The sequence below is a fragment of the Pipistrellus hanaki genome (assembly GCF_964339955.1).
Source record: "Pipistrellus hanaki genome assembly, chromosome: 3".
In the NCBI taxonomy this organism is placed as follows: domain Eukaryota; kingdom Metazoa; phylum Chordata; class Mammalia; order Chiroptera; family Vespertilionidae; genus Pipistrellus; species Pipistrellus hanaki.
Window position 1 is genome coordinate 96,080,969 of NC_140505.1, and position 21,770 is coordinate 96,102,738.

At 38.6% G+C, this 21,770-nt stretch overlaps 1 protein-coding gene across 11 annotated transcripts in view; it reads right to left on the reverse strand.

The window, feature by feature from the left end:
* The window catches only part of IFT88 (intraflagellar transport 88), a 172,175-nt gene that overhangs the window by 136,848 nt on the left and 13,557 nt on the right, over positions 1-21,770 (reverse strand). For all 11 annotated transcript variants that reach the window (XM_084878565.1, XM_084878562.1, XM_084878568.1 and 8 more), the window contains one exon: positions 5,083-5,145. In XM_084878565.1, coding sequence (XP_084734691.1) covers positions 5,083-5,145 — 63 coding nt within the window. The remainder of the gene's footprint in view (positions 1-5,082; positions 5,146-21,770) is intronic.

Genomic DNA, 21,770 nt, shown 5'->3' on the forward strand with positions numbered 1-21,770 from the left:
TTCTTATTACTGCCAGCCACTAGGTCTAACAATAGACAGGATTTGGATTCAGAGAATTTGGTTTGAAGCTCAGCTCGTTCCTCTACTAGTTGAGTTTATTGAATCTCTTTGAATCTCTTTGAATCTAAAATTTCTCATTTTTGAAATAAGGATACAAGGTATGCATGTTGATCACAACACTGTAGTTGGAATCAAACAGAACCACGTAGGTGAAACTGGCCTAAACATGTCAGTTGTTAGGCATATTGTTTGAAATACTTGTTGCTTTTTGTTACTCCTCACCTGAGGATATTTTTCCATTGATTTTTAGGGAGAGTAAAAGAGAGAGGGAAAGACAGAGAAAGAAACATTGATGTGAGAGAAACACATCGATTGGTGGACTCCTGCATGAACCCTGACCAGGGGACTGTGTGGGAGAGGAGCCTGCAACAAAAGTACGTGCCCTTGACCGGAATTGAACTTGGGACCCTTTGGTCTGTAGGCTGATGCTCTATCCATTGAACCAAACCAGCGAGGGCTGTTTGAAATATTTAATTAAAACATCAATAGATAAGTTCTACTTCTCGCTATGGTGGACTACTGTTTTAAATAACATTGCCACTAAGAAATAAAAAGCTGGGTACAATAATATTTTTGTAAAATATTAGTTTAAATACATTAGAGAACCATTAAGGCAGTTAAGAATTGCAAAGTCTCCAGTTAAGGAAAGGGGAAGGTTGGAGAGGTGAGCCAGCATTAGGTTCTGCTTTTCTCCTATAGGCATCTGCTTGTTCCAAAGACATGGCTGAGAAGCTGTGCTTAGCTTTTTGTAGACTCACAGGCCTGAGGAGATAAACACTGGAGTTGGGGGCCTGCCCAGGTGGCTGCCCTTGTAATCCTTTCAGCTATAGACTGTGATCTCAAAAGGTTAAGACTGAAAAGTAAGTTAGAAGCATACTAGCCCTTATAAGGACTGAAGTCCAAGTCAGGATCACCTCAAACTCAAATGGATCAGGGTGAACCAGGATTTCTAATATCTCTAAGGTCAAAAGCAAGAGTAAATTCTCTCTACTGAAAGATTAGATCACTTTTGGCTGCGTTATCCAGTAGAACTTTTCTGCACTGATGGACCATTCCATGCCTGTCCTGTCTGATGAGATAGCTACTAGCCACATGTTGCTGCAGAGCGTTTGAAAAGTGGCTGGCATAACAAGGATCTGAATTTTAAAATTGTATTTAATTTTAAATAATTTAAATGTAAATTGCCACATGTGGCCAGTGGTTATCATACTGACAGCAAACACATATAGCCTTAAATTAACTCTCAAATTTTTCATTTATACTGTCTGTCATTCAATCAAAAATAAAGAGACATAAATGAGGCAAGACTACCTAACCAAAAGCCAAGAAAAACAAAAGAATGAAAAGAAACCCCGAAGGTGATACATATAATGAAAATATCAGACAGATTTTAACATAAATATGCTTAATATGTCCAGTGAGCTAAAACACAAGATTGATAATTTCAGCAGAGAATGGGAAAGTATAAAAAAATATATAAATTCTAGAACTGAAAATATAAAATTCTAGCATTGTCCAGGAAACAGTAAAATACTAATTTATATCAGACTTTAATAAGTTAAAGACGAGTATTATAATTTTTAGGAAAACACTAAGAGAATTTTTATAGATGTAAACTTCTAAAATAACAATGGGGGGAAACGGAAATAACAAACAAACAAAAGAAGACAAGAAAGAAAATGAAACATAAAAAGGCAGAAAAATTGAAAAGCAAATAATAACACAACAAATTGAAGCCAATCCATTAATTTCATTACATGCAAATGGATTAAATAACTCACAAAAAAAAATGATTATCAGACTGTATTTAAAAAGCAAAACTCAATTACATGCTGCTAATAAGAAATAGAAGGATATGAAAAGGTTTGAAGTTAAAGACTGGGAAAGACATATCATGAAAACACTAGACAAAAGAAAGCTGATATAACTATATCAATATACTAATATCTGACAAAATAGACAAACAGAATTACTAGAGATAGTAATTTCATAGCAATAAAAATCTCAATTTACCATGAAAATATAACATTTCTAAATATTTCTATTCCAAATATATAAAGCAAAAAACTAAAAAAATCCATAATCATAATGTAAAGTTTGATCATATCTTTCTCTTAATAATAGCCCCTTTCCCCCAAATCAGTAAAAATATAAGACAAAAAAACAAACAAACAAAAAAAAACCAACACACATTAAAAACTTGACCTAATTGACTTAATAGGTCTTAGAAAAAGCTGAAAAAGATAGTCTTAGAATTTTTTTCTATGAGAACAAACTGAAGGAAAGATCTCCCCCGCCCCCCCCCAACTACTTACAAATTACTAAATCTGGTGTGTGTGTGTGTGTGTGTGTGTGTGTGTGTGTGTGTTTAAGCAATGGTCAGATCTCTTCAGATAGAGCCTACCCTGTCTCTTCCTTTATTTATCTTATATACTCATGTGTCATACCTTTCTTCCCATACCTTAAGATCAGTCTTAACTGTACATACCCTTTACTATTCAACTGTAAATTTATCTTAAGTAGCCTCTACTGATTGTCCCAGTGACAAATAACCTTTCTTTATGGTCCCATAACAACTTATACTCTTTCTGACAGAACTTTCTATATTTCACTTAGAATCAACCTGTTTGTTTTCAACTACAGAAGAGAGTTGGCATATTCCATACACTGTGCAAGTTAGATGTCTATGCTTTGCATAACATACACAAAAATTTTAATAATATTGAAAAATATCACTCTAGCAATTCATATGCTGATAGAATATTAACAGAGGATCATTAATCCAAGGGAAGAATAATTTGTAAATTAAGCTCCAATGTTTTGAAGAATCAATGTTTATGTAACTTTAAAAATTACAAATATTTTAAAACAATGAGTGATTTAGGAAAACATATTCCAAACCTTACATAAAATTTATCTTCTCAAAAGCATAAAAAATTATATGATCTAATATATAATTATAAAACATTGCTGAAAGAAATTAAAGAGAAGACAAATAAATGCAAAACATCCCATGTTCATGGATTCAAAAACTTACTATTGTTAAGATGTCTATACCACTAAAAGAAATCTACAAATTCAATCCAATCCCTACCAAAATACCAATGCCATTTTTTTAAGAAATAAAAAAATTCATTCTAAAATTCATTTGAAATCTCAAGGGATCCTGAATAGCCTAAAGAATTTTTTAAAAGAACAAAATTAGGAAACTCATAGTTTCCGATTTCAAAACAGATTACAAAGTTATGGTTACAAAAACACAGACGTACTGGTGTAAAAACAGAATAGACCAATGAATCAGAATAAATGGACCAGAAAAAAACCCTTGTGTATATGGTCAAATAATCTTCAACAAGGGTATGTATATAGAGTTACACATACGTTGATACATAAGCAATTTGATACATATGCGATTTTGTTGTAGTGACAGCAAGCTTCAAAACTTCATATGTCAAGTTTTGTAAAGATGTTAACATCATAGATATTTTATGCTTTAAAGTTTAAAATGTCGAATTTCATGCCAAATAAAGAGCATTTGTGGGAAGTTTTAATTCATTACTTTATTTTGAAGAAAAGTGCTGCTGAATACTTCAGGAAGCTTCATGGTGAACATGTTCCATCTCAAGATACTTGTGAACACTGTTTAAACGCTTTAAAAGTGATGAAATCGATGCGAAAGACAAAGAACATCCAGGTCAACCAAAAAAGTTTGAAGACCAACAATTACAAGCATTATTGGATGAAGATGCATGTCAAACTCAAAAACAACTTGCAGAAAGATTAAACGTTGCTCAGAAAACAATTTCCAATAGTTTACATGCAATGGAAAAGATTTTAAAGGAAGGAAAATGGGTGCCACATCATCTGAACAAAGGACAAATGGAAAACTGAAAAGTCATCAGTAAAATGTTGCTTCAACGGCACGAAAGAAAGTCTTTTTTTGCATCGAATTCTTGCATGTGATGAAAAGTGAATTTATTTTGAGAATTCCAAACGCACAGAATCAGGTCAACCATCAACATCGACAGCAAGGCCAACTCACTTCGGAAAGAAGACAATGCTCTGCGTTTGGTGGGATCAGAAAGGTGTGGTGTATTATGAGCTTCTAAAACCAGATGAAACTGTTAATACTGATCACTACCGACAACAAATAATCAACCTGAACCATGCTTTGATCGTGAAACAACCAGAATATCCCAAAGACACGACAAAGTAATTTTGCTTCATAACGCACCATCACATATTAAAACCAGTTAAAGTCACCTTAAAAGATCTTGTGCCTGGAAAGTGTTAACCCACCCGCTGTATTCACCAGAACTTGCTCCTTCAGATCATCACTTGTTCCAATCAATGGCACACGCACTTTCTGAGCAGCACTTCAAAATGTACAAAGAAGTGGAAAATTGGGTCTCTGAATGGTTTGCCTCAAAACAAGGCAAGTTCTATTGTTACGGTATCCACAACTTACCTGAAAGATGGGGGAAATGTGTAGCTAGCAATGGACACTACTTTGAATAAAGCACTTTTGATGTTTCTCTTGAAATTATTACAAAATCCGCATTAGTAACCAGTACACCTAGTATTCGCAATAGCTAAGAAGTGGAAGCAACTCAAGTGTCCACAGAACAAAATGTGGTCTATCCATACAATGAACTATTATTCAGTCTTAAAAAGGAAGGAAATCCTTTCACATGTATGAACTTTGAGAATATTATACTAAGTGAAATAAGCCAGTAACAAAAGACAAATACTGTATGATTCCACATATATGATGTATCTAAAGTAGTCAACTTTACAGAAACAGAAAGTCAAAGGCTAGTTGCCAGGGTCAGGAGGAAAGAGAATGGGGAGGTTTTTAATGGAAAGAGAGTTTCAGTTTGGGAAGATGAAAAGGTTCTGAAGATTGGTTTCATAACAATGAGAATAAACATATTTAACAATTACTCAACTGTACACTTAAAAATGATTAAGATTATAAATTTTGTTGTGTGTGTTTTATCACGATAAAAATAATTTACTTACTGGAGGTCTTCTGCCATGATTAGTTCTCACAGCTTGCTGAAAAGCTGTATCATTCTCCAATTCCTAAAATGAAAAGAAAATTTAACATTCAACATGAAGTGAGAATTTTTTTTTTTTAATGTTTAACCTCTGTCCAGCCAGAGTGGTTCAATTGGTTGGAACATCTTCAATGCACCAAAAGGCTGCCGGTTCAATTCCTGGTCAGAGTACATACCTGGATTGGGGTTCAATCCCTGGTCAGGGTGTGTATAAAAGGCAACTAATGAAGAAGAGGAGAAAGAAGAGGAAGAAGAGGAAGAGGAAGAGGAAGAGGAGGAAGAAGAGGAAGAAGAAGAAGAGGAAGAGGAAGAAGAGGAAGAGGAAGAAGAAGATGAAGAAGAAGAAAAGGAGGAGGAGGAAGAGGAAGAAGAGGAGGAAGAGGAAGAAGAGGAAGAGGAGGAGGAGAAAGAAGAGGAGGAAGAGGAAGAGGAAGAGGAAGAGGAAGAGGAAGAAAAAGAGGAAGAAGAAGAAAAAGAAGTTGTTGAACCTCTTCTGTTTGGTATTCATGATCCTCTCTAATTCATCTTACCCCATCTGTTGATGTTCAGTAGGGGCTCATAGTCTCCTATCTTCAATTATCCCTCCTTCCCACTGCCCAAAATATTAAGGCTCCTTCCTCTGCTAGGAAGAGGAGTACTGATAATGTTGTTCAATTGTAAGGACACTTTATTGGACACTGTTTAAATGGGTGGCATCATTATGTCTAGTTAAAGATCAAGTTTGCAAGGATATGGCCTTTCTCCTGTTTCTTTCCTCCAAGTAGGAAAGAAAAGCAGGAACAGAGAACTCATCTCTCTCTTCTTTCATATGTGGAGCCATGACTTAGAGGAACTTGCTGAGAAAGCCTTGGGGAGAGAAAAGAAAATTTTCTCTATAAGCAATGGGGAAAGGCTTCATCTTGCTCCATTTTTGTTTGCCCAAGTGAAAATGGCTTCATCACTCTGGAGCAATGAAGTCTGAGATTCAGACTAGAGTTAACCTGGGTACATGGAGAGCTCCATGGAGTCTAACTTATAAGATCATTTGGAATCAGAACCTCAATTGAAATAAAATGTTATGCTGTATCGGTGAAGATATTGCTTCGGCATATGTCTGAGATTTTGCTGTCTGTGAATTCCTCTAATATTTTTATGGTTTCCCGTCTTATGTTTAAGTCCTTTATATCAATTTTGAGTTTATTCTTGTGTATGATATAAGTTGATGGTCTAGTTTCATTTTTTTTTTTTTTTTGCATGTATCTGCCCAATTTTCCCAACACCATTTATTGAAGAGACTGTCTTGACTCCATTGTATGCTCTTGCCTCCTTTGTTAAATAATAATTGAGCATAGTGGTTTGGGTCGATTTCTGGGTTCTCTATTCTATTCCATTGGTCTATGTGTCTGTTCTTGTGCCAGTACCAGGCAGTTTTGAGAACAGTGGCTTTGTAATACAGCTTGATATCTGGTATTGAGATCCCTCCTACTTTGTTCTTCCTCAGGATTGTTGCAGCTATTCAGGGTCTTTTTTTATTCCAGATGAATTTTTGGGGAGTTCATTCTAGGTTGTGGCACATCTACACAATGGAAGAAGAGGAAGAGGAAGTAAAAAGAAAGTAATTCTTAAAGATAAATATCACATGATCTCACTCATTTGTGGAGTATAATGAACAACATAAACTGATGAACAAAAACAGATCCAGAGACAGAGAAGCACTGATCAGACCATCAAACCTCAGAGGGAAGGTAGGGGAGGGTCAGGGAATGGGGGAGAGATCAACCAAAGGACTTGTATACATGCATATAAGCTTAACCAATGGACACAGACACCAGAGGAGTGAGTGGATGAGTGGGGGGAAGGGTAGGGGAGCAATAGGGGGAAAAGGACACATATGTAATTCCTTAATCAGTAAAGAAAAAAATGTTATTATTCTTTGTTGATTCCTGACCTGTACTCACATTCTCCCTTAGGAAATTTGAGGAAAGGAACAACTGTCAACAGCAAAATGAGTGTTTCTGGGTTTCTTGGACAAAATGCCATTTTACACTCCCAAAAGGAGTCTTTTTTTTTTTTAATATATTTATTGATTTTTTACAGAGAGGAAGAGAGAGGAATAAAGAGTTAGAAACATCAATGAGAGAGAATCATCGATCAGCTGCCTCTTGCATACCCCCCACTGGGGATGTGCCCACAACCAAGGTACATACCCTTGACCGGAATCGAACCTGGGACCTTTCAGTCCGCAGGCCAACGCTCTATCTACTAAGCCAAACCGGTTTTGGCCCAAAAGGAGTCTTACCAACAAATAATCTAACCTGTAGGAAGTGGTTATAGGGTTAAGCCTCAGACTGACCTGCTGGCAAAGTGGAAAAACAAGTCCCAGCTTGGAGGGCACAGCCCTCTAAGAATAATTAAGCTTGATCTTGTGACTGCTCCCTAGATCTTTCCTGGGCAGCTAATGAGCTGTGGGAGGGGCAACAAGTGCTACCAAAACAAGAGAAACTTAAAAGAACATTGTAAATTACCTTGTTTGTCTCTAACTATAAATAAACCATCAGCTTGCAGTCTGGATCTGTTCTGTGGCCTCAGACAGGCACAGAAGATCCACCTAGACTCAGCTTATTCTCTTGTCTGTCTTTTCTTCATCCTTCACCAGCCCTCCCTCAGGCTCACAGAACCCTTGGCTGTGCTGGCGTGGCACACCAACCAGCCTTTACATCCTATTCCTTTGCCAAGATCACTCTAGCTCTATCTAATGCTTCATATACAACTTATGTGCAATTTTTATACGAGCCTCTGATTTATTTCAATCTACAGTAGTCCCCCCTTTTCTGCAGTTTTGCTTTCTGCCATTTCAGTTATCCAAGGTCAACCACAGACTGAAAACATGAATCATTCCTTTGTCCAGGGTATCCATGCTGTATATGCTCCCTTCCTGTTAGTCACTTAGGAGCCACCTAAGTTATCAGATTGGTTATCAGACTGATATAGTATGTAAGTGTGTTTGTTCAAGTGACACTTATTTTACTTAATAATGTCTCATTCGCCTCTGTTCATGTCATCACGAAGGCATTTTATCATCTTACATCATCACAAGAAGGGTAAGTACAGTATAATAAAATGTTTTGAGTGAGAGAGACTATATTTGAGGGAGGTCATGGTTTGACTCCTGGTCAGGGCATATGGCCAGGTACTGGGCTCAATCCCCAGTATGGGGTGTGCAGGAGCAGCTGATCAATGATTCTCTCTCATCACTGATGTTTCTTTCTCTCTCTCCCTCTTCCTTCCTCTCTGAAATCAATATATATATATATATTCAAAAAAACAAAAACAAAACTACCCTGAGAAGGAGCCATTTAGCACTGTAAGGGACACCAAAGGAACACAGCTAAAATATCTAAAGGATGCTCCCTTGCTGACAGGACTGCAAAGGATGCTGCCAAGTTAGATAACTCTATTATGGCCCTAATTCTATATATTTTTCTTCTGTACATCAAACCAAATTATGACCCTGATGAAAACACCTGGGCAGAAAGGCCAGGTTTTTCCCTAAACAATGAAGGATAGTAGATGAGATATCAAAAACTGCTGTTCCCAACTAAGGATCAATGGAAAATTATAAAATCCTTCCATGACTCTCTCCATCTAGGTCAAGATGTCACATACTCTTTAGGCCTATCTCAAGCAATAAAAGAAGTCACTCAAGCCTGTGCTCTCTTTTCAGTTCCCATCCCCATCTTCTTAAGCACGTGCAGAGAAAGGGTACCTTCCCAAAGAGGACTGGCAAATAGATTTTACACAAATGCCTCCCGCCCCTGGGCTCTGCTCTCTCCTAGTGTTCAGACATTTTTCCTCGATGGGAAGGGGCCTTTCCCACGCTGAATAAAAAGGCAGTGGAGGTAACCAAAGCCCTCCTTCAGGAAATCATTCCAAGGTTTAGACTGCCCAAAGCCTCCGAAGTGACAACTATTTTTATTTTACTGTACTATCACCTGGACCCTTCCTTTGTGGCCAAAATCATCCAACAAACAGCCAAAGCCCTAAACATTAACAACCGTTTACATAGTTCATAAAGGCCTGTCTTTTAAAAAGGTAGAAAAAGGCTAATCATACCTTAATGAAAATATTAGCAAAATTATGCCAGGAGACTTTGGAGACATGGCTTTGGCTACTGCCCATAGTCCTCTAAGGTACAAAAGCGCTCCCAAGTCAAACTTAGAACTAAGCCCTTTTCATGTTATACAGGAGGCCCTTCCTAACCCCTGACATATATTTTGACCCAGAAGTCTAGGAGCAACTTAAATATATCATCAATCTGATATGGAAAAGAAGACATTTTTGGGGAGTGGGGGTTGGAAGAGAGTACAACAGCCTGGTTAATTAATATCCCTAATGCACATTCCCGTTAGCCTATAGTCTAGTCACTTCCCCTTCCTTAATACATTAAGCACCCAGCCTGTTTTGTCTTCTGAACGGAAAGTATAGTGTCCGACACCTGTGACTGGCTGGGCACTTAACGTGTTAATTATCTGCAAAATCTGTTTAGCTAAATACTCACATTTTATAGAGGCCATAAACCATGAACAATACACAATCCCTGGAGGGCGTTATCAGTGCTGGTGCCAGGCCAGGCCTTTAGGTGTGTGGTCTCACAGCTCCCCTCCCAGCACAGGAAGCTTTTTGCAAAGCCTGAGAAAGGTCAGGAAGTCTGATCCTTATTTAGGGGACAAAGAAACAAAAGGGTATAAAGAGAAAGCTTCCTCCATATTGGCTTGCTTAGGATTTGGAAACAGGCTTCCCTGAGTCAAGGTACCAGTACATCTGGAAATAAATGGGTTTCCCTGTATCTCTGGGTACTCCTGTGTATTTTTTGGTCACTTGGTAAATTCTGTAACAAATCTAGGATAGGCACAACAGGCTCTCCAAAAATAAGGCAATTAAATCCTTCCATCCCTAGGGAACACATCCTCTAATATCTAATGGGGACTGGTTCCTCCTTAATATTTGGAAGGAAAGCTCCCCAGAGGGTCAGTTAACTCCAAAATGGAAAGGCCCCTACCAGATCTTGCTTGCCACCCCCAAGGCAGTCAAGCTACCTGGTATATAATCCTGGGCACATTTATCTAGAAAAAAAACCTTTCTTTCCTGAACTCTGCAGAAGGACAACCACACCCGTGAACCCCTGGAAGTCTCCTTGACCTAAAAATAAATGTTCCACCACATGGCCCCTGAGATTGTAGGTTTTTTTCTTTGCTTAGGGTTTCTCGTAGCCCTCATTCTTTTACTCACTCTGCATCACTAAGATCCCACTTAGCAACTTATATCCCTTGCTCTTAAAATGGTAATTCTAGCCCTACTTGTTTTACTTCCCCCGTTACCCTACAGGTATTAAACACAAAACTCTCTTGTCAACCTTACAAATATCACTTTAGGAAACAATCTTTCTGTCTTTCTGCCATTCCCACCCACGGATCAGCACTATAAGCCTTGAGTATATCCCCATAAGGACAAGCCCAGACCCCTATTCTCCTTTCAGGTTCCCCAAAGCACTTTAGAAAGTCTCACCCTCTGGAGGTTCATCTCAGTATCACAAAGACCCCTTTGGCTGTGTTCACCTCACTCTACCTTATAATCATAACCCAGAGAAAATGACAATACACATTTATTTGTTCTTCCCTCAACATCACTTGGGTCCCCTGCAACACACGCACCGATAAGCCCACACTAAATTGAACACTTCCTGGGGTTTCCCCACCTCCACTATCTTTCCCACAATCCTGACGGCCTAACATCACCCACTTGTGACCTGCCTCCCACAAAATTTTTGATAAAAATAAAATACAACCTCCTTTTGGAAGATGCACTTATTGGGAGGAATTTGTAAACCAGGCTTAAAAACTAATTTATCACATTCCTTGAGCTTGGAAGGCCCCTATGGGGCTCAGAGAGTACAAACTAACAGAAGGGTCACTTTCACTGTCCTATAGTGTAAGTGGCCCTTCTGTTAATTTGGCATCTCTGGGCCCCTAGGGGCCTCACTTCCTGGCTAAACTACAATCACCTGGGAGAGCTAGTGCACCCTCAGGATATGTCTTCCTTTGTGAACATCTTAAACACCAATTCCCCATGAGGACAGCCCCAAGGAGCTTTACTACCCCTGCATAGACAACTCCCAATTTAAGGGACAATGCACTCTTGATCTTATCAGGGCCCACAGGAGCGGGAATAAGTGTTCACAATATAACCTCCACAACAAGAGCCAAAAGATTCATAAGCCTAATCTTAAGAGGCACAGGAATGACAATTGGCATAACCACCCCTTGGATAAGATTCAGTTATAGTGAGGTAACCTTACACAATCTAACTCAGGCCCTAAAAGACCTTGCTACCAACACAGGGGAGGCCCCACAGGGAATTCAGGAATCCTTAGATTCTCTAGCTAATGTAGTTCCAGACAATAGACTTGCCCTTGACTACCTCTTAGCCAAATAGGGAGGCATCTGTGCAGTCATTAACGCACATAAATAAACAAATTAGGTCAGATTGCATGTAATATCCAAAAAAAATCTATGAATGGAGTCCTGGCTTCACAGGTATAACTAAGATACAGATCTCCATGTCCTTTGCAACACGATTAAAAAAGTTCTTCCTTCTTTCACCTGAGTATTTCTACTCCTTGATCCATAAGTAACTATTCTCCTTTTTTTCTTTTTTCTTTTTTTTTTTTTTACTATTTGATTCAGACCTTTTTAATCTTTTTAAATTTATATCTTCTAAATTATAACAGTTTCATGTAAAAATGATCATAATCCAAGGATTCCAGACCATACCTCAACATCCAGGGGATATAGGGCTTGGGCCCTTAGATCAGGCAGGAAGAGATCTTCAATCCCAGGCTAGGCAGGGCCTATACCAAATCTCAGCCTGAAGTAACTACAGAAGAAACAACAACCCTTAATTTCCCCAAATGATTGTGGGATTGAAATATCTCAGAGGGAATGTAAGAGTCAGGAAGTTTAGAAAAGGGAACAAAGCCCTGAAAGTCTATCCCTCCCCGTTTCCATCCTGGATATGCCTTTTTCTGACCACCTGTTCCCCGCGTTTCCTTTCCAATCTCCTGTATTTAAGATAAACAAAAAACATTCTAAAGCAGATTCAGCAGCCTTATTGACAAATGATCAACAAGTCATTATATCACTAGTGGCCTGGTGCACGAAATTTGTGCAAGGGGGCGGGGGATGTCTCTCAGCCAGGCCTGCACCCTCTCCAATCTGGGACCCCTTGGAGGATGTACTACTGCCAGTTTACAGGGATCGGGCCTAAACTGGCAGTGGGACATCCCTCTTGCAATCCTGGACTATTGGCTCTAACCGCTCACCTGCCTGCCTGCCTGATTGCCCCTAACCATTCTGCGGGCCTGCTTGCCCCCAATTGCCCCTGCCACTGGCCTGCTAGGCCCAAATGCTCCCCCACCAACCTGATCACCCCCAACTGCCCCTTGTTCCAGCGTGCTTGCCCCCAACTTCCCCCCCTGACAGCCTGCTCACCCCCAACTGGCCCCCTGCTGGCCTGCTCATACCAAACTGCCCCTGCTGTCCTGTTCACCCCCAACTGAACCCCACTGATGGCCAGCTTGCCCCCAACTGGGCCCCTGCTAGTCCGCTCACCCCCAAATACCCCCCACCAGCCTGATCACCCACAATGCCTCCCTCCTCCCCCCACTGGCTTGATCACCCACAACTGCCATCCCATCCTGGCCGATCACCCACAACTGCCTTCTCATCTTGGCCTCTAACCACCTCTATCTCGGCCTCGCCACCATGGCTTTGTCCAGAAGAATGTCCTGGAAGGTCTGCCAGTCTAATTAGCATCTTATCCTTTTATTAGGTAGGATAGAGGCCTGGTGCATGGATGGGGGTTGGCTGGTTTGCCCTGAAGGGCGTCCCAGATCAGGGTGAGGGTTCTCTTGGGGTATGGGGCAGCCCTGGGTGAGGAGCTGAGGGCTGTTTTCAAGCTGACCATACCCCTTCAGGGTAGGGATTCCCACTGGGGTGCCTGACCAGCTGGGTGAGGGGCTGGTGACTGTTTACAGGCTGACCATGCCTCCCAGCAGGATCCTCACCCCATGGGGGTGTGGCCAGCCTGAGTGAAGAGCTGAGGGCTGTTTTCAGGCTAGCCACACCCATTTCAGGGTGGGGGTCCCCACGAGGGTGCCTGACCAGCTTGGTTGAGGGGCCGATGGTTGTTTGTAGGCTGACCAAGCCCCCCAGCGGGGACCCTCACCCCATAGGGATATGGCTTGCCTGGGTAAGGGCTGAGAGACATTTTCAGGCTGGCCACGCCCCCTGTGACCCAGGCTCCCAGCCCCTCCTTAAGCAGAGGCCAGGGTGGGCTGGAAGCTTGGCTTCCTTTGTCACCAGGGAAAACCCAGGCCTCCTGCTTGCTCCAGCTCCATGGCTGCTGCCATTTTTGTTGGATTAATTTGCATACTCACCCCTGATTGGATGGTGGGCGTAGCAGAGTGATGTTCAATTTGCATGTTTTTCTTTTATTAGTGTAGATTAAATTTACATTGCAGTTTTGGAACCACTCCACTGAATCATCATGACAGTTACAGGAGGACCAAAAAGAAATCATTATCCAGAGGGAAGGGTGGAGCACAAATGCATCAGCAGTCACCCCACCAGCATCAGAAACTGAAGTCCAACCTATGCCACCCTCACCCACATTATAAAAACCTTCTACCCAGACTCCACTGTGGTATCTAGTCCTTTGCGTTCACCAGTACTCCCTTCTCAAATGAATACTTTTAATACATTTATTGTGCTTCGCTGAATCTTTCTGTCCTGTCCTCAAATTCTTTGTGCGGTGACAAAGATCTGGACCCAACTATGAAGTTGCAGCCTTCCTTGGCCTCCCTGGTGCCCTCTGGCATGACATTCACATAACTTTTATCACAGTATATTGTTATAATTATTATATTTTATTATCAGTTATTGTTATTATCTGTTACTGTGCTTAATGTATAGTTAAATATTACCATAATATGTATGTATAGGGGAAAAAACATAGCATTTATAGGATTCAGTAGTATTGCCAGTTTCAGGCATCCTGGGAGACTTGGAACATGTCTTCTGTGGATACTATACATTCCACAAAAATATACTTGATTATTAAAAATAAATATAGGCCTGGACTGCGTTGTTCAGTGGTTAGAGCATTGGCCCATCACAGAAGGGTCTTGGGTTCATTCCCAGTCAAGGGAACATTCCTGGGTTGCAGGTTCAATCCCCTGCCCTGGTTGGGGTGGTGCATGCAGGAGGTAACCAATCTATGTGTCTCCCTCACATTGATGTTTCTCTCTCTCTGTTTCCCCTCCCCCCCTCACTTCCACTCTCTCTAAAAATCAATGGAAAAAATATCCTAGTGTGAGGATTAACAAAAAATAAACAAAAACAAATATAAATAAATACAAACAATACATTAAAAAGGAGTCAATATCAATTCACTTTTTAAAACTATACAAAGTAAAATTTTTGTATAACTAGGAGTTAATACTGTGTACTTTAAAAGTACAAGCATCCTTCTTTAATTTTTACTTAAAGCAATCTTTAATACCTTGCATATAAGCCACATAAAGTTAAATAAGTACAGAATTTTTGGTTAGCTATAGAAACTAGGCAACTTTCACATGAAATATATAAACAAAGGCAACCTTTAGCATAATTGATTTTAGTATTTCAGCAGATTTTTTTTGAAAAGGAAGTCTTCTAATATTCCTAAACTATTAGTAAAATTTGATTAATCAGCTCAATGAATTCTGACAAACTAAAAATTTTCAGCAAATTCTCCAATTACAAATACAAATACTACTTTTGTAATTGTTTCTATTTCATTAACAACTTGCCTAATCACTGGAATATTTTAATAACTATTTCATGTAACTCAGCTATATGTTAAACTTACTATTCCAATTAAGTAAGAGAAAAGAAAACCATGGGTAAAGTAAAGCAAATATTATTTTAATATTACTATATGGTTTATTTTGGTTTCTTCTGAATATTCACCTCAAATGAAACAATGAAGCCACACTGCGATGACCTAAGGAGTTAGGAAGTTTCTCTGGTGCTTTAAAAATGAGCATATTCATGAACTATCTACATTCCATTTCTTGGACTCTATCCTAGAAAATGTTTGATCAAAATATAGAAAATTACTTATGCATAAAATTATTCATTGCATTGTTGTTATATATATTAGCAGAAAACTGGCAATAGCCGAGACTGGTTTGGCTCAGTGGATAGAGCATCGGCCTGTGGACTGAAAGGTCCCAGGTTCGATTCCAGTCAAGGGCATGCACCTTGGTTGCGGGCACATGCCCAGCAGGGGTGGTGCAAGAGACAGCTAATTGATGTTTCTAACTTTCTATCCCTCTCTCTTCCTCTCTGTGAAAAATCAACAAAATATATTAAAAAAAAGAAAAAAGAAGAAAACTGGCAATAAATATCCTATGATTGAAAATGGTTATAAACAACTGTACATCTTCAGTATTATGTAGCCATTAAAATTATATTTACTTCAATTTTTACTATCATGAGATGCCTACAATGTAGCTGTATGTAAAAAAAGCAAACAGAAAAGTAAATGCTAGTTCAATTCAAACATGCTAAAACTCTATGCATGAAGGAAAATCAAAGCAAACATTAACTATAATTAGTTTTGAATAATATGATTATGGGCAATTTTTTTTAAATAATGAGCATATATATTTTTATAAATACAATTTATTTTCTTTATTGATATTACATAGAGGAATGGAAAGAGACAGACAGAGACTGAGAGAGAAACATCCACGTGAAAGAGAACTATCGATCAGTTGCCTCCCATACCCACCATGGTCAGGGATTGAACCCGCAACCCAGGCAGTGCCCTGATGGGGAATTGAACCTACAACCTTTTGGTATATAGGACCATACTCCAACCAACTGAGCCACACTGTTCAGGGCTATACATATTACTTTTATAACTGGGAGAAAAGAGAAGATCATCAGTGGTTTTCATAATTTATACTAATGTAGAAAAATGCCTGTTTTCATGCAAATTTTTAAAAAGGAGTCTATATAATCCTCTGTGTGTGTGTGTTGAGAGGAAAACACCTACATAGTAGAAGACAAGGAATACAGCAAAATATCAGGTAATATGTTTAATGCAGGTAATCTTTGAGTGGATTACTGTATTAGAAAGGATTTACATCATTCATTTTTTTTCTCCAATCTTCTGTATTTTTCAAATTTTCAACAATGATCATTATCTCCTATATTTTTGTTTCATATAGAGTAAGTAAATGGTTTCTATTTTCTTTCTAGGTCTCAAATTCATAGACTACCATTTTTCTCTGGAGGAAAATATAATTTGAAAATGACTATATGAAAAATTTCAGTAGAAGAGAATGAGATTTCCTAAATTAGTTTGAAGTCCTATAAATGCTAATATTTGACTTTTACACACTAATAAGTAAATTAGCTCCCACATCCTTCATCCTTTTTTCACACACCAATTCAAGATGAATTTATAATGAGTTTTTTTGTTTTTTCTCTCTTAAAATTGGGAAAGTATAACTCAAAATGTAAAAACATTTTAAATATTCGTTTTAGTAATAATTTCACTTTTTAAATAACTACATCATGGGCCAAAACCAGTTTGGCTCAGTGGATAGAGCGTCGGCCTGTGGACTGAAAGGTCCTAGGTTCGATTCCGGTCAAGGGCATGTACCTTGGTTGCAGGCACATCCCCAGTAGGGGGTGTGCAGGAGGCAGCTGATTGATGTTTCTCTCTCATCGATGTTTCTAACTCTGTGTCCCTCTTCCTTCCTCTCTGTAAAAAAAACACAATAAAATATATTTTAAATAAATAAATAGCTAAGTACCACAGAATATAAAGTAGATATAGATTTGTTGATATGAGTGGATCTTAATAAAAGAGAAAATCCAGAGAAAACAGCACAGAGTATGACCATTTTACCCCAAACTATAAAGAGATATATACTGCCAACAGGAAGGCAAGCTACAAGATAGTGTGTGTGTGAGAGAACAAAAAGAGAGACTGTGGACGTACAGGGGCTGTCTAGTTGTGAGTGAGGGACTGTTGGGGGCTGCCGGACTGGGCTCCCCTGACTGGGCAGCCTCCACGGCTGCTGAAATCTCTCCTGGAGCGACTGGCTCTGCTGCAGAGACCGCACCATCTTGAAGGGGGGAGTGGCTAGTATCAGAAGCCTAACCTTACCTTCAATTGGGAAGAACCAGATACTTCCCAAGACCCTACAACCACAACACCCAGAGACCAGTTGCGAACCCACAAACACCAGGTTTTAAACAGCTCAAATACGCAGACATGGACAAGCTAAGCTCTGCACCTTCTCACAGAAAGGTCAGATTTCACCTCACCCTGAGGTCTGCGATCCAGGCTGGAGACATAAATGGGCGCAGTGGGATCTAGAGGTCAGAGGAAGTCTGCACCCCACAAAATCTGCGGCCGTTGGGGCCAGTTTAGTCCTTGAATGTGGAAGAGGGTCCACAGGGCTGCTGGCAGAAGGGAACTCTAGAAATCAACCCATAGCTGGGCTGGGCACAAAAAGGCAGCCTGAAGCTTTACCAGAAAACCAGCTGTGCTGTGCCAGGGGGAAAAGACCTGCACAGAGACATGAGCAGAGTTCCATGCAGTGCTGGGGTGAAAAAATTGCAAGTTCATGCACTTACTCTGGCTCTTTTTTCTCTTTAAATCCTTGCTTTTGATTACAAAGCCCAGTACATAGGATCAACCAATTAAAAACACTCTCAGAGACTGCAGGGGAAAATTGTTTTTGTGGAACTCAGGGAACAGAGCGGAGAGAAATGATCAGAAAACCAACTCTGGAGCAGTCCATATCCCCAAACCAGTATTAAGTACGACATGGAAAACAAAATCTAAATACTGGCTGGAGAGGACTTATAGCCTCAGAGTTCAATACAGATATACTGCCACCCAGGGGTTGAGTCACAAATTGACTCTTGTGAAAATACAACCACAGGCAGGCTGAAAAAGCAAATACTGCCTGCTTGAAACAGGATTGTGGCTTACAACACAGAGGAGCTGTGGAGAGCAGGGAACTTCAATAATGTCCTGACTACCTGACAGGAAACAGGCATGCCAAACTGAACTGTTGAGGAATGACCTTCATTAATGCACATTTTTATCATTTATCTTTTACTTAAGAACCTAAATTTTTTTCTCAATTGATTTTTACCTTTTTAATTATTATATTTTTATTTTTAATCTGTATTATTACAACTATTATGTTACTTTTTAAAAAGTATTATTTTATTTTATTTTGGGATTGGTGTTCTACATTCTATTTTCATTTAGCATCACTTTACTCTATCTCAACTTTACCTTTTTTAATCTGTATTATTACAACTATTATGTTACTTTTTAAAAAGTATTATTTTATTTTATTTTGAGATTGGTGTTCTACATTCTATTTTCATTTAGCATCACTTTACTCTATCTCAACTTTACCTTTATGCCAACACTCCCTTCCTCACTTTCCCCTTTGCTTGTCCTATTTCTCTTATGCTATCACTGCTTTAGATTTTTCCTATTCCTTCTTTTTATCCCAATAAAAAATTAATCCTGCTTATATATCTAATTTCTGATCCCCTGCTCCAAGTCCATACACACTTCTCTCCTCTTTATTCAATATCCAAATTTTTTTCTCTCTTCCTTTTTCTCTTGTTTTTTTATTTATAATTTGTTTTACATTGTTTTGTTTTGCCCTTCTTTCTCTTTTCTATTGTTGTTGTTACTTTCATGATTCATTAGACTGTTTTATTTTTTTGTTTGTGTGATTGTTTCTCTTTTGTTTTTCTTCTTTTTTTCCACTTCTAACTTGTTATTAGTTGTTGTTTGTAGTTTGCATTCCTATCTGGCTGTTAATTGTTAGTATTTTTTGGAATAGTTGTTCCATTGGAGTTTTCTCCCCAGGTAAAGTTTTTCCCCCTTCTTTTGTATTCCCATTCTTTTCTTACTTTTTATCCTTTCCTCGATACAATTTCTGCACTATTTTTTTTTTTTATCCCCTAATTATCTTTTCTCTAGTGGCCTCCTTTATTTGGGGTTATTAGTATTGTGAATACATTTGTATTCAGTGCCTGTGTGCTTTGCCTTGTTGTGATATATTTTCTTCCTTCAAGTCAATACAGGAGAGAGAGAGCTACAAAACCAGGCAACCGGAGAGGAGTGATCATGTGGAGACAAAGAAAAAGCTTGCATACAAAAAAAAGGAGGCAAGCAATATGTCAGAGAAAGAATTCAGAGAAATGGTCATAAGATCGCTGAAAAGATTGGAAGACAAATTCAACAGTATATGTAAAAACCAAGAGGAAATGAAGAATCAAGAAGAAATGAAAAATGAGCCGAAACCGGTTTGGCTCAGTGGTAGAGCATCGGTCTGCGGACTGAAGGGTCCCAGGTTCAATTCCGGTCAAGGGCATGTACATTGGTTGCGGGCACATCCCTGGTGGAGGGTGTGCAGGAGGCAGCTGGTCAATGTTTCTCTCTCATTGACTTTTCTAGCTCTCTATCTTTCTCCCTTCCTCTCTGTAAAAAAAAAATCAATAAAATATATATTTTTTAAAAAAGAAATGAAAAATGACATCACTGCAATAAGAAATTCAATAGAAAGCATCAAGAGTAAACTAGAAAAGTGGAGGAGCACATCAGTGAGCTATAAGATAGGGTAGGAAAAAATACCCAAGCTACTAAACAAACAAACAAACAAACAAAAAACTTAAAAATCAAGAGGAGAGCCTAAGGAAACTTTGAGACAACACAAAATGAAATAACATCCACATAATAGGGGTGACAGAAGGAGAGGAAACTGAACAAGGAATAGAAAAACCTGTTTTAAGAAACTTCTCTGATACAGGAAAGGAAAAAATCACACAAGTCCAAGAAGCTCACAGAGTCCCAAACAAAATGAACCCCAATAGACCAACACCAAGACACATTATAATTAAATTGGCAAACACCAACAACAAAGTAAGAATTTTAAAAGTGGCCAGAGAGAGACAGAAAGTTACCTACAAAGGATCCCCCATTAGAATAGCGACTAATTTCTCAACAGAAACACATTAGGCCAGAAGGGAATGGAATAAAACACACAAAGTCCTGCAAAGAAAGGTTCTGAATTCAAGAATACTGTACCCAGCAAGGCTATCAATCAAAATTGAGGGTGAAATCAGGAGCTTCACAGACAAAAAAGGACTAAGGGAATATATTACCACTAATCCAGCAATGCAAGAAATGCTAAAGTATCTGCTGTAAAAAGAAGAAATAGGAAGTGAAAAAGGAACACAGGCATAAAAAAAAAAAAAAAAGGCAAGAAACAAGTACCTATAAATAATTACTTTAAATGTAAATGGATTAAATGTCCCAATCAAAATACATAGGGTAGCTGAGTGGATAAGAAAACATAACCCATATATCTGTTGTGTACAGAAACCCACCTCAGAAAAAGACTCACACTGACTGATGGTGAAGGGATGGAAAAGGGTATTTAAGGTGAATGGAAATGAAAAAAAAAAGGCTGGGGTAGCAATACTTGTATCTGACAAATTAGATCTCAAAGTGAAGGACATATAAAGCGAAAAGGAAAGCCACTTCATAATACTAAAGGGAGCAATCCAACAAGAAGAAATAACTCTGGTAAATATAAACACACCCAATTCAGGAGCACCCAAATACATTAAAAAAAAAAAAAAAAAAAAAAAAACTTCTGGAGGATATCAAGGGAGAGATTGACAGCAATACAGTCATAGTAGGTGACTTTAATACCCCACTATCACCATTGGACAACTTCTCTAAACAAAAAATCAGCAAAGAAATATCAATTCTAAATAACACACTAGATCAGTTAAAATTAATTGACATCTTCAGAACATTTCACCCCAAAGTCACAGAATATACATTCTTCTCAAGTGCACATGGGTCATTTTCAAAGATAGACCATATATTAGGACACAGGCAAAGTCTCTTCAAATTCAAGAAGATCGAAATCATATCAAGCATCTTCTCAGATCACAATGTCATACAACTAGAAATCAACTTCTAAGGGAATATAACTTATTAATAAAAACAATAAAAAATATCAAACATCTGGAGACTGAATACTATGCTATTAAACGACTGGGTTACCAGAGAGATCAAAGAAGAAATAAAAAGCATCATGGCATCAAACAACAATGAAAACACAATAATCCAAAATCTATGGGACACAGTGAAAGCCGACTTGAGAAGGTAGTTGATAGCTCTACAAGCCTACTGCAAACAAACAAACAAACAAAAAAACCCCACAAGAAATAATGGTAATAAACTATCTAACCCTACAACTCAGAGAGTTAGAAAGAGAGCAACAAGAAAAGCCCAGTGTAAGCAGAAGAAAGAAAATAATAAGATCACAGTGAAGATAAGCAACATAGAGACAAAAAAACAACAACACACAATACAAAAGATCAGTGAAACCAAGAGCTGATTCTTTGAAAAGACAAACAATATTGATGAACCTCTAACCTGGCTCACCAAAAAGCAAAGAAAGAGGACCAAAATAAGCAAAATCAGAAATAAAAGAGGTGAAGT